The 13697-nt window shown below is 45.8% G+C and overlaps 1 protein-coding gene across 2 annotated transcripts in view; it reads left to right on the top strand.

The window, feature by feature from the left end:
• TECTB (tectorin beta) overlaps positions 1-10706 on the top strand; it is a 34852-nt gene extending 24146 nt beyond the window's left edge. For both annotated transcript variants that reach the window (XM_083145654.1, XM_083145653.1), the window contains exons 10-11: positions 6491-6523; positions 10440-10706. In XM_083145654.1, the coding sequence (XP_083001780.1) occupies positions 6491-6523; positions 10440-10492 (86 nt within the window). In that variant the 3' untranslated portion in view covers positions 10493-10706. The remainder of the gene's footprint in view (positions 1-6490; positions 6524-10439) is intronic.
• The last annotated feature ends 2991 nt before the right edge of the window (positions 10707-13697 follow it).

Genomic DNA, 13697 nt, shown 5'->3' with positions numbered 1-13697 from the left:
TTATCTGCCTCTTTTATTACTATTGAAGAGTCTTTTGTCAATTTTTTAAGGGCTTTAAGTTCCCACTTGTTGAGATTTGAGTATTTATTAGTTTTATGCTCAGATTCCTTGCACAATCTTTTAAAGTCTCCTAAGGTGGTTTTATAAAAACTTTCGATGCTGCTGCCTTTTGTTTTTATTGGAAAAAATTCTGACTGTAGTTTAAAGTGATTTTTTAAATCAAAGATTTTTTGGGGGGATTTTGATTCCCCCAAAAGATCTGAGAGATCTTCTAGTGTTTGTTTGTCTTCGCAATCTAGAACAATAGGTGCAGAGATTGGGTCAACATTTTGATCTAATTTTTTCTGCGCAAAATAACGTTTGCGACAGAGGGTTCGAACGTATCTATTTAGCTCAACGAACAAGTCGAAGATATTGGGGCTCTGAGAGGGTGAAAATTTGAGGCCACGTTCTAATAGAGAAATTTCTGTTGCTGTCAATTTTTTAGAGGTAAGGTTAAAGATGGTAGTAGGTCTCTTTTTGTTATTTTTTGCAATCAGTTTCCGCCTCTTGTATTGTACCTGTCTACCACCCCTTCTTCCTCGTAACTTGAACCCCTTCGTCTTTTTGGTGTCCCTAATTGACGATCTCTTTTGGGGAGGGGGCTGTAACGTCTCCTTCTGATCAGGGGGTCTAAAAAAAACCTCAGATTCTTGGGTATCTTTTTCTCTGCTGGTTTTGGGTCTGGCACCTAGGTCCGAGGTGTTGATGTGATTAGGGCCTCTTTCATGATATTTATCTTTGTTAGTGGGCTGAATGTGGCTTCTTTCTTGATACATTTCTTTATGGGCAGGTTGAGTGGGGTGAGATGATTTGTTATATCTTGGTCTCTCTTCCCTTCCATTTTGGCTATAGTGTCTATATGACTTATTTTGTTCTGATTTTGAAGGGCGTCTATAATTAGATGACGTATTTGGTTGTGAGGAAGGGCCAGTATAGGGTTTTTTATTGTTTGTTCTATAGGTCCTAACTGCTCCAGTTTGGTAGTCATCCATATCCCTTTTAAATTTTTTACATTTGGTTTCAATTAACATTTGTTCGAATTTTGAAACTCTATCAGTAATGAGGTTGTCTCTTTCTTTAAATTCCCTGGTGTTCGCAGAGGGCTCAAGTTTAGTTCTAAGGGCCTCGATATCTATTTCGGCTTTCTTAGTTTTTTCTATACGGAATTTAATCACTAATTCCATAAGGGCCAGGGAGCAGGTGTCTAGCAATTTCTCCCATTCGTCTTGATATCTAGTATCACCTTGGAATATTGATGGCTTGAAGAGCCTTAGCCCCCTTGGTATCATTTTTTTATCAACATATTTCTGGAGATTAACACTGTCCAGCCAGTGTCGCATCTCCAGTTTCAACAAATTCTCTAATTCATAAAAATCATCTTTGAGATTGCATTCAACATTAGTGTGGTCCCCTTCTAGGGGTGATTCCCACTTAGAAAAATAAAGTTGCCTCCTGTTCATTCTCTCCTCGAATTTCACAAAACAACCCATAACTGCAGCCCAAAAAAACTCAAAAAAGAAAACACACACAAAGGTTGGATACCAACCTAAATGGGCGCTGTGATGGGTTGAGATGTGGAGCAGCTACTAAGGGGGGGATTGAGAGTCCCCTGGGATAGATAGAAAATATACAAAAAAATCCACTTTTAAAGAACAAGCAGAAACTTTGACAGATGCCTTTAAACATTGCCAATATCCCACATATATTCTGAACAAAGCACTATCTGAAGTTAGTCTAATAAAAAGAAAGGATTTATTAGAAAATAAAACAAAAAAAGAGGATACCCGTAAACGAGAAATAGTTTTTATTTCTAAATACAATAATTCCTGCTCCGAAATTAAGAACATTATAAAGAAAAATCACAACATACTGAAAGGAGACCGATGGTTGCAAGATATTCTGCCTGAAACCCCAGAGTTTGTTTTTAGAAAAAATATTTCTCTAAAGAATTTATTAGCTCCCAGTTTTCTTAAACCAGAAAAACTCAATAAAGATAAAACCTCAGATTCTACTATGTGGTTAGGGACAAAACCCAAAGGTTTTTTTCAATGCTGTCAAACCCGATGCCTCACCTGTCAGTATACAGACAGAAAAACCACTCAAATTCAGATTGATGGAGATAAACCGTATGATATTAGAAACTTTATAAACTGTAATTCTAATTATGTAATTTATGTTCTAATATGTGAGTGTGGTTTGAAATACGTGGGGAGAACCACACGCCCCCTAAAACAAAGATTTTTAGAACACCGCAGAAACATAATCAATAAAGTATACACACACAGTGTATCCAAACACTTTTTAGAAAGACACTCCAGTGATCCCAAAAATTTGAAACTTATAGGTGTTGAGTTTATCCCCAAAACCATCAGGGGTGGAGATAGATTCAAGACACTCTGTAAGAGAGAGGTGTTTTGGATGTACCAAATGAACTCGATTTTTCCAAATGGCCTGAACGAGGCAGTAGAATTGAATAGTGTGATTTAATGTATATATATATATAATAATAATTTTTTTTAGTATATATACACCTTTCGAGAAATCCTATTATTAATCCCCTAGTCATATGTACATTTCTGTATACTTTATTAATTTTTAGTATTATTGTTATCATTATTATTTTTTATAATTATCCACTATTACTATTACGGTCTCTTGAATCAATATCATCTATTTACATAATAATTGCCTATTAATATCATGTTCCCGGTTGATTATTGTCATCCATATATACAAATGTATATTTATTTCCTTATATGCAACTATTTCTCTCTTCTTCCCCCCTTTTTTTGTATATATATTTTTTGTATATTTATATATTTTATATCTTATATTTTTTTATATACATGTATATACTTTTTTCTGATATCAATTTTGTTGTGATTTAAGAAAGTCCCAGAAAACTACGACCATTAGATCACTCCATATACAGTTTTATTATATGTTTGTTCTATCAACAATATAACCAAGCCAAATATTCCCAGTAGTTTTGCGATGATTGTCATTTTAACTTTTGTCCACAAGATGGCAACCTATTTCCATCATCCTATTTACTCTGCCTCACTGAATCCAACAGACGCTTATGACGCACTTTTCAACGCGATAACTAGCTGTCTGTGGACACAGAGGACGGAAGAGAGCGAGTCACGTGATACTCGCTTCTTCCGGCATACACGCTGACTCTGAGGCTTGAAATGCACGCCATGAAGCGGTGCTTTCTGCATTATGCCTCAGCCGGTCACATGTCCAGACCATGTGACCGCGACCCGTCCCACGTGTCCACGGAAGTTAGACCCTGATTGGGCTAACGTGAATTTGTTGTCAGGTATCCTTAGTAACATATTCTTTTACTAAATGATTGGCAGAAGAACTGACCAATCACTCGCTATGAAGCTCTGACTCCGGTTTTTGTTTTCTAAAGATTGTATTAATATTAACTTTTCGTTATTACTGTTTACATATATGCCTTTGCCTCTCTGTTCATAGACCATTCTCTCCTCGTTTTTTATATTACTTTTCTGATATTGTGAATCATGTATGCACAGGTGCACTCATTTACCTATAATGGGAGGGGTATATAAACCCCCAACAAACACCATGAGACTATCCTTTGATAAAGCTGCTCCTATATGCAGCGAAACGCGTCAGGCACCTTGCACCAGCTACCTACCACCAGCCAACTTTGCCAACCTTGCCACCTACCACCTTTTGGGATCCAGACCAGCCGCCACCGGATTGTCTTACTCTTCAAACAGACCGTTTAAATGGAGTCCTGAGGAAATACCCTCAAAAACCATCTGTTGGACTTGCTTCAATGCCATCCTAAATAAGGATTAAAGAACCACATTTGGGACTACCTGCGGTAAATATCACCTATATCTTATTTGAAGAGATATTCTCCTTTTCCGGAAACAGGCGACATATATAGGAATGGACCCTATCCCCAGGCAATTAATATTTGTAGGTGCTGGTGCATTTGTTTTATTAATCAGTTTATTTTAAATTATCTGTGCACTTTATACAATAAATGTGATATTGTTTTTACTTGACATAGCGCTACTATTTTTTTGTATATTTTCTAGCTACCAGGGAAATAGCTGAAGCTCAGTATCAGGGCTGCCGGAGCCCTGCGCTACCAGGGAAATAGCTGCAGCTCAGTATCAGGGCTGCCGGAGCCCTGCGCTACCAGCTAAATAGCTGCAGCTCAGTATAAGGGCTGCCGGAGCCCTGCGCTACCAGGGAAATAGCTGCAGCTCAGTATCAGGGCTGCCGGAGCCCTGCGCTACCAGGGAAATAGCTGCAGCTCAGTATCAGGGCTGCCGGAGCCCTGCGCTACCAGAGAAATAGCTGCAGCTCAGTATCAGGGCTGCCGGAGCCCTGCGCTACCAGGGAAATAGCTGCATCTCAGTATCAGGGCTGCCGGAGCCCTGCGCTACCGGGGAAATAGCTGCAGCTCAGTATCAGGGCTGCCGGAGCCCTGAGCTACCAGGGAAATAGCTGCAGCTCATTATCAGGGCGGCCAGAGCCCTGCACTACCAGGGAAATAGCTGCAGCTCAGTATCAGGGCTGCCGGAGCCCTGCGCTACCAGGGAAATAGCTGCAGCTCAGTATCAGGGCTGCCGGAGCCCTGTGCTACCAAGGAAATAGCTGCAGCTCAGTAACAGGGCTGCTGGAGCCCTGCGCTACCAGGGAAATAGCTGCAGCTCAGTATCAGGGCTGCCGGAGCCCTGCGCTACCAGGGAAATAGCTGCAGTTCAGTATCAGGGCTGCCGGAGCTCTGCACTACCAGGGAAATAGCTGCAGCTTAGTATCAGGGGTGCCGGAGCCCTGCGCTACCAGGGAAATAGCTGCAGCTCAGTATCAGGGCTGCCGGAGCCCTGCGCTACCAAGGAAATAGCTGCAGCTCAGTATCAGGGCTGCCGGAGCCCTGCGCTACCAGGGAAATAGCTGCAGCTCAGTATCAGGGCTGCCGGAGCCCTGCGCTACAAAGGAAATAGCTGCAGCTCAGTATCAGGGCTGCCGGAGCCCTGCGCTACCAGGGAAATAGCTGCAGGTCAGTAACAGGGCTGCCGGAGCCCTGCGCTACAAAGGAAATAGCTGCAGCTCAGTATCAGGGCTGCCGGAGCCCTGCGCTACCAGGGAAATAGCTGCAGCTCAGTATCAGGGCTGCCGGAGCCCTGCGCTACCAGAGGAATAGCTGCAGCTCAGTATTAGGGCTGCCGGAGCCCTGCACTACCAGGGAAATAGCTGCAGCTCAGTATCAGGGCTGCCGGAGCCCTGCGCTACCAAGGAAATAGCTGCAGCTCAGTATCAGGGCTGCCGGAGCCCTGCGCTACCAAGGAAATAGCTGCAGCTCAGTATTAGGGCTGCCGGAGCCCTGCGCTACCAAGGAAATAGCTGCAGCTCAGTATTAGGGCTGCCGGAGCCCTGCGCTATCAGGTAATAGCTGCAGCTCAGTATCAGGGCTGCCGGAGCCCTGCGCTATTAGGTAATAGCTGCAGCTCAGTATCAGGGCGGCCGGAGCCCTGCGCTACCAAGGAAATAGCTGCAGCTCAGTATTAGGGCTGCCGGAGCCCTGCGCTATCAGGTAATAGCTGCAGCTCAGTATCAGGGCTGCCGGAGCCCTGCGCTATCAGGTAATAGCTGCAGCTCAGTATCAGGGCTGCCGGAGCCCTGCGCTACCAAGGAAATAGCTGCAGCTCAGTATCAGGGCTGCCGGAGCCCTGCGCTACCAAGGAAATAGCGGCAGCTCAGTATCAGGGCTGCCGGAGCCCTGCGCTACCAAGGAAATAGCTGCAGCTCAGTATCAGGGCTGCCGGAGCCCTGCGCTATCAGGAAATAGCTGCAGCTCAGTATTAGGTCTGTGTCTCAATCCCTCTGCACTCACACCTTATCTCACATGGGTAACATACTGTAGGGGTATGAGGTTATTAGGTCCACACTGTCTAGGTTGACAGTCATTTGGTAGATAGTCTTTAGGTTGACGTATAAAAATGTCAACATGCTTTAGATTGACAGGAACAAAATGTCTACACAAGCAAAAGGTCGACATGACACCGTGCCCAAAGCAAAGGGATGCGGTACACTTATGCGGTGCCCATGTTGACCTACAGTATGTCAACATAGACAACAAAAATGTGAAAACTCATGTTGACCTTTTACCATGTCAACCTTTTTCACATCGACCTTTTGCTTGTGTCGACCTTTTGACCAACTCGACTGAATGCACGTCAACCTTTTCCACGTGTTGACAAAACAACTATACGAATAAGGTGTGAAATGAATGACATGAAGAAATGCTTAAAGCAAAAAGATAATGACAATACTGTACAAGTCCAGTGGTCATGTTCCACTGTCCCAAAGAGCTAGCAATCTTAAGATGTCACCAACGCCGCGTCAACAGAAGCGTCCTTGCTGTAATCACTATTGTCTTGTTCCCTGTCTACAGATTCTGCATCCCTGCGGTTCCCCGGCCTGGCAGGTAATACAGTGCAATGATGCTGGGAGGTTATGGGGTACATTTACTAACAGAGGTGCTGTTTCCCATAGCAACCACAACCAATCCGATTCTGTCTATTATTTTCTAGAATACAATAGAGCAATGATAGACAAGATCTGATTGGTTGCTATGGGCAACGTCACGTCATTTATAAAAGCTTTAGTAAACGTACCGCTATGTCAGTGTTTTCCATTGCGTTGCTGGAACACTGTAGATGTTGTTGTGTGATTTTATTACACTTACGCTCATAAATACACATTCCTCCCAACTGTCCCGATTATCAAGGGACAGTCCCGCATCCCACCTGGGGCCGGCATTATCCCGCATTGAGGGGGGAGCAGTTGGGGGTCCCCCGTCACCTACTGCACTGCTCAGCAGAGGGCAATAGATGCTGTGCGCATGTGCACAGGGTCTATTCAGTGAAGAGAGGGTCAGGGGGCATGGCCAGAAGCATACAAGTCGCTGGCCATGCCCTCATGGTGACGAAAAATGGAAACGAGGGCATCCGTTTAGACTAGAGGGGAGAAGGTTCTGTGCACTCAGGAGGAAAGGGTTCTTCACGGTGAGGGCAGTAAAGATGCGGAACGCGCTGTCTGCGAAAGTGGAGATGGCAGACCCACTAAATACATTTAGGAAAAGGTTGGACAAGTAATGGTGGATAATAACATTCAGGGCTATAACCAACATGTTTTGGTCTATAACAGGGATCATCAAACTTTTTTGCTCTGGGACCCCATCAGACAATAAACATAATGACGGGACCCCAGCAAGTGACTGCAGAAGGTGATCACATCATACGTGTAGTCAGCAGACAGCACATACATGGCAGCATTGTGGGGGCACAGAGTGATGGGAGGAGTCTAATATACCATAACCCATCACATCACATGTGTAGTCAGCAGACAGTACATACATGGCAGCATTGTGGGGGCACAGAGTGATGGGAGGAGTCTAAAATACCATAACCCATCACATCACATGTGTAGTCAGCAGACAGCACATACATGGCAGCATTGTGGGGGCACAGAGTGATGGGAGGAGTCTAATATACCATAACCCATCACATCACACGTGTAGTCAACAGACAGCACATACATGGCAGCATTGTGGAGGCACAGAGTGATGGGAGGAGTCTGATATACCATAACCCATCACAACACATGTGTAGTCAGCAGACAGCACACACATGGCAGCATTGTGGAGGCACAGAGTGATGGGAGGAGTCTAATATACCATAACCCATCACATCACACGTGTAGTCAGCAGACAGCACATACATGGCAGCATTGTGGAGGCACAGAGTGATGGGAGGAGTCTAATATACCATAACCCATCACATGTGTAGTCAGCAGACAGCACACACATGGCAGCATTGTGGAGGCACAGAGTGATGGGAGGAGTCTGATATACCATAACCCATCACATCACACGTGTAGGCAGCAGACAGCACATACATGGCAGCATTGTGGAGGCACAGAGTAATGGGAGGAGTCTAATATACCATAACCCATCACATCACATGTGTAGTCAGCAGACAGCACATACATGGCAGCATTGTGGGGGCACAGAGTGATGGGAGGAGTCTGATATACCATAATAACCCATCACATCACACGTGTAGTCAGCAGACAGCACATACATGGCAGCATTGTGGGGGCACAGAGTGATGGGAGGAGTATAATATACCATAACCCATCACATCACACGTGTAGTCAGCAGACAGCACATACATGGCAGCATTGTGAAGGCACAGAGTGATGGGAGGAGTCTAATATACCATAACCCATCACATCACATGTGTAGTCAGCAGACAGCACATACATGGCAGCATTGTGGAGGCACAGAGTGATGGGAGGAGTCTGATATACCATAACCCATCACATCACACGTGTAGGCAGCAGACAGCACATACATGGCAGCATTGTGGAGGCACAGAGTAATGGGAGGAGTCTAATATACCATAACCCATCACATCACATGTGTAGTCAGCAGACAGCACATACATGGCAGCATTGTGGGGGCACAGAGTGATGGGAGGAGTCTGATATACCATAACCCATCACATCACGTGTAGTCAGCAGACAGCACACACATGGCAGCATTGTGGAGGCACAGAGTGATGGGAGGAGTCTGATATACCATAACCCATCACACCACACGTGTAGGCAGCAGACAGCACATACATGGCAGCATTGTGGAGGCACAGAGTAATGGGAGGAGTCTAATATACCATAACCCATCACATCACATGTGTAGTCAGCAGACAGCACATACATGGCAGCATTGTGGGGGCACAGAGTGATGGGAGGAGTCTGATATACCATAACCCATCACATCACACGTGTAGTCAGCAGACAGCACATACATGGCAGCATTGTGGGGGCACAGAGTGATGGGAGGAGTCTAATATACCATTACCCATCACATCACATGTGTAGTCAGCAGACAGCACATACATGGCAGCATTGTGGGGGCACAGAGTGATGGGAGGAGTCTGATACCATAACCCATCACATCACACGTGTAGTCAGCAGACAGCACATACATGGCAGCATTGTGGGGGCACAGAGTGATGGGAGGAGTCTGATATACCATAACCCATCATATCACACGTGTAGTCAGCAGACAGCACATACATGGCAGCATTGTGGAGGCGCAGAGTGATGGGAGGAGTCTAATATACCATAACCCATCACATCACACGTGTAGTCAGCAGACGGCACATGCATGGCAGCATTGTGGGGGCACAGAGTGATGGGAGGAGTCTACTATACCATAACCCATCACATCACACGTGTAGTCAGCAGACAGCATATACATGGCAGCATTGTGGAGGCACAGAGTGATGGGAGGAGTCTGATATACCATAACCCATCACATCACACGTGTAGTCAGCAGACAGCACATACATGGCAGCATTGTGGAGGCGCAGAGTGATGGGAGGAGTCTAATATACCATAACCCATCACATCACACGTGCATACCTCCCAACTTCCGTCCGGAGGAAATAGGGACACTCGCGCGGCTTTGCCGTGCGAGCGTCCGAAAAGGGGGCGGGGCGTATGCAAATGAGGGCGAGGGCCGCGACCTCATTTTCATACGAGAATAGACGCTGTGCGCATGCGCACAGCGTCTATTCTACTAGATTGGGGGGTCTCCAAACTGCCACCCCCCGCAGCGGGACAATGCCTGCCGCGGGTGGGACGTCGGGACAGGACCCGAAAATCGGGACTGTCCCGACGGAATCGTGACAGTTGGGAGGTATGCACGTGTAGTCAGCAGACAGTCACAGCACATACATGGCAGCATTGTGAAGGCACAGAGTGATTTGAGGAGTCTAAAATAACAGACAATTCAACAGATTTTTCAGACTCCTTGAATCACTGACTGATATTAGAAAAGTCATCAGCCTGATGGTCAGCAACATGGAGTCGCGACCCCATGCTGAGAAGGTTCGGACCCACTTTGGGGTCAGGAGCCACAGTTTGAGAACCGCTGGTCTAGAGAAGGGAGCAGCGGGCAAAGTAATGCCAACATAACTCACTACTCAGGCCAAGTATTGATTCAAGGTGTATAATGCTGGGAGAAGAGATCACTTCTAGAAATGAATCCAGTTAGATCAAACAGGCTGAACTTGGACGACCGTCTTTATTCAACCTCAGCTACTATGTTGCTATGTTATGTTACCATCAGCTCAATCCCGGGATTGAAAAATGCCCAAATTTGCCCCCTTTAAAGTCATTATCCTACCAATCTTATCTCTAACTCCCCATGCATTATTCACCAGGAAAATGCAGATTGTGGCCATTTTCCCGGTGAAATTTGCGGCCAGTGGAAACAATGAGAGAATAATGCATCACCCCAAATGTTTTTAATATGGTTAATCTTTATTCCGCAGTGGTGGTGTACCATCTGCTCCTGGCCGTGGGGGTCTGCAGGATGCTCTCCTAAGACTGGACGACCTCAGCGTGACCACCTCCGATACACGGACCCTCCATTTCATTCATGGACCTGCCCTCAGGAAAGAGGTTTCCTCGGATGAGCCTCAGACCAGATTTCATGGCACCGTTCCTGTACAAAGCCTGAGACTGGAACATGTTCTAGACCAAACATTATCTATGAGACTAAACCTTCGTATCATTATTATGTTCTGAGTCTCCTCCTATCTTTCACAATGGTGCATTAAATATAAATAGGTTTTTTCAACTTTGTGTCTCTTGTCCCTTTTTTTGTAAAAGATACAGGCAAAGATCTAAGTAGACTTTATACTTATTACTATATGTATATAATATAATATATACTGTAAGGTGATATCCTGATAGTCTTAGCAGCACCCCTGCAGTAGCAGTGTTACCCCCTGTATGTAATAGCAGCACCCCTGCAGAAGCAGTATTACCCCCTGTAAGTAATAGCAGCACCCCTGCAGAAGAAGTATTACCCCCTGTATATAATAGCAGCACCCCATGCAGTAGCAGTATTACCAGAGGCGTACCTAGATATTCGTAGGCCCCATAGCAAAAGTTTGTAAGGGCCCCCTATTTAGCAACTGATGGTGATAAATGTATGTAAAACATATTATTTAGACAGCAAAGATGGGCCCCCTTAAGTTTTGGGCCCCATGGCGGCTGCACCCCTTTCACCTATGGTAGTTACCCCTGCATTAGTAGTATTACCACCTGTAATAGCAGCACCCCAGCAATAGCGGTATTACCCCCTGTAATACCAGTGCCCCTGCAGTAGCGGTATTACCACCTGTAATAACAGCACCCCTGCAATAGCAGTATTACCACCTGTAATAGCAGCACCCCAGCAATAGCAGTATTACCACCTGTCATAGCAGCACTCCTGCAATATCGGTATTACCACCTGTAATAGCAGCACCCCTGCAGTAGCAGTATTACCACCAGTCATAGCAGCACCCCTGCAGTAGCGGTATTACCACCTGTAATAACAGCATCCCTGCAATAGTGGTAGTACCACCTGTAATAACAGCACCCCTGCAATAGCGGTATTACCACCTGTAATAACAGCACTCCTGCAATAGCGGTATTACCACCTGTCATAGCAGCACCTCTGCAATAGCGGTATTACCACATGTAATAGCAGCACCCCAGTAATAGCAGTACTACCACCTGTCATAGCAGCACTCCTGCAATAGCGGTAGGACCACCTGTAATAACAGCACCCCTGCAATAGCGGTAGTACCACCTGTAATAGCAGCACCCCTGCAATAGCGGTATTACCACCTGTAATAACAGCACCCCTGCAATATCAGTATTACCACCTGTAATAGCAGCACCCCTGCAATAGCGGTAGTACCACCTGTAATAACAGCATCCCTGCAATAGCGGTAGTACCACCTGTAATAACAGCACTCCTGCAATAGCGGTAGTACCACCTGTAATAACAGCATCCCTGCAATAGCGGTAGTACCACCTGTAGAAGCAGCACCCCTGCAATAGCGGTATTACCACCTGTAATAGCAGCACCCCAGCAATAGCAGTATTACCACCTGTAATAGCAGCACCCCTGCAATAGCGGTAGTACCACCTGTAATAGCAGCACCCCAGCAATAGCGGTAGTACCACCTGTAATAGCAGCACCCCTGCAATAGCAGTATTACCACCTGTCATAGCAGCACTCCAGCAATAGCAGTATTACCACCTGTCATAGCAGCACTCCTGCAATAGCGGTATTACCACCTGTAATAGCAGCACCCCTGCAATAGCAGTATTACCACCTGTAATTGAAGCACCCCTGCAATAGCGGTAGTACCACCTGTAATAACAGCATCCGTGCAATAGCGGTAGTTACACCTGTAATAGCAGCACTCCTGCAATAGCGGTATTACCACCTGTAATAGCAGCACCCCAGCAATAGCAGTATTACCACCTGTAATAGCAGCACTCCTGCAATAGCAGTAGTACCACCTGTATTAACAGCATCCCTGCAATAGCGGTAGTACGAACTATAATAGCAGCACCTCAACAATAGCAGTATTACCACCTGTAATAGTAGCACTCCTGCAATAGCAGTAGTACCACCTGTAATAACAGCACTCCTGCAATAGCGGTATTACCACCTGCCATAGCAGCACTCCTGCAATAGCGGTATTACCACCTGTCATAGCAGCATTCCTGCAATAGCGGTATTACCGCCTGTAATAGCAGCACCCCTGCAATAGCAGTATTACCGCCTGTAATAGAAGCACCCCAGCAATAGCAGTATTACCACCTGTCATAGCAGCACTCCTGCAATATCGGTATTACCACCTGTAATAGCAGCACCTCTGCAGTAGCAGTATTACCACCTGTAATAGCAGCATCCCAGCAATAGCGGTAGTACCAACTGTAATAGCAGCACCCCTGCAATAGCGGTATTACCACCTGTAATAGCAGCACCCCTGCAATAGCAGTATTACCACCTGTAATAGCAGCACCCCAGCAATAGCAGTATTACCACCTGTCATAGCAGCACTCCCTCAATATCGGTATTATCACCTGTAATAGCAGCACCCCTGCAATAGCGGTATTATCACCTGTAATAGCAGCACCCCTGCAATAGCGGTATTACCACCTGTAATTAAAGCACCCCTGCAATAGCGGTAGTACCACCTGTAATAACAGCATCCCTGCAATAGCGGTAGTACGAACTACTGTATAATAGCAGCACCTCAACAATAGCAGTATTACCACCTGTCATAGCAGCACTCCTGCAATAGCGGTAGTACTACCTGTAATAACAGCACTCCTGCAATAGCGGTATTACCACCTGTCATAGCAGCACCCCTGCAATAGCGGTATTACCACATGTAATAGCAGCACCGCCGTAATAGCAGTACTACCACCTGTCATAGCAGCACTCCTGCAATAGCGGTAGTACCAGCTGTAATAACAGCACCCCTGCAATAGCGGTAGTACCACCTGTAATAGCAGCACCCCTGCAATAGCGGTATTACCACCTGTAATAACAGCACCCCTGCAATATCAGTATTACCACCTGTAATTGCAGCACCCCTGCAATAGCGGTAGTACCACCTGTAATAACAGCATCCCTGCAATAGCGGTAGTAACACCTGTAATAACAGCATCCCTGCAATAGCGGTATTACCACCTGTCATAGCAGCACTCCTGCAATAGCAGTATTACCACCTGTC

The sequence above is a fragment of the Crinia signifera genome, chromosome 6, assembly GCF_055691185.1.
Source record: "Crinia signifera chromosome 6, ASM5569118v1, whole genome shotgun sequence".
NCBI lineage: Eukaryota > Metazoa > Chordata > Amphibia > Anura > Myobatrachidae > Crinia > Crinia signifera.
Note: the sequence above shows the minus strand (reverse complement) of the source record. Positions and strands in the feature narration are given on the sequence as shown.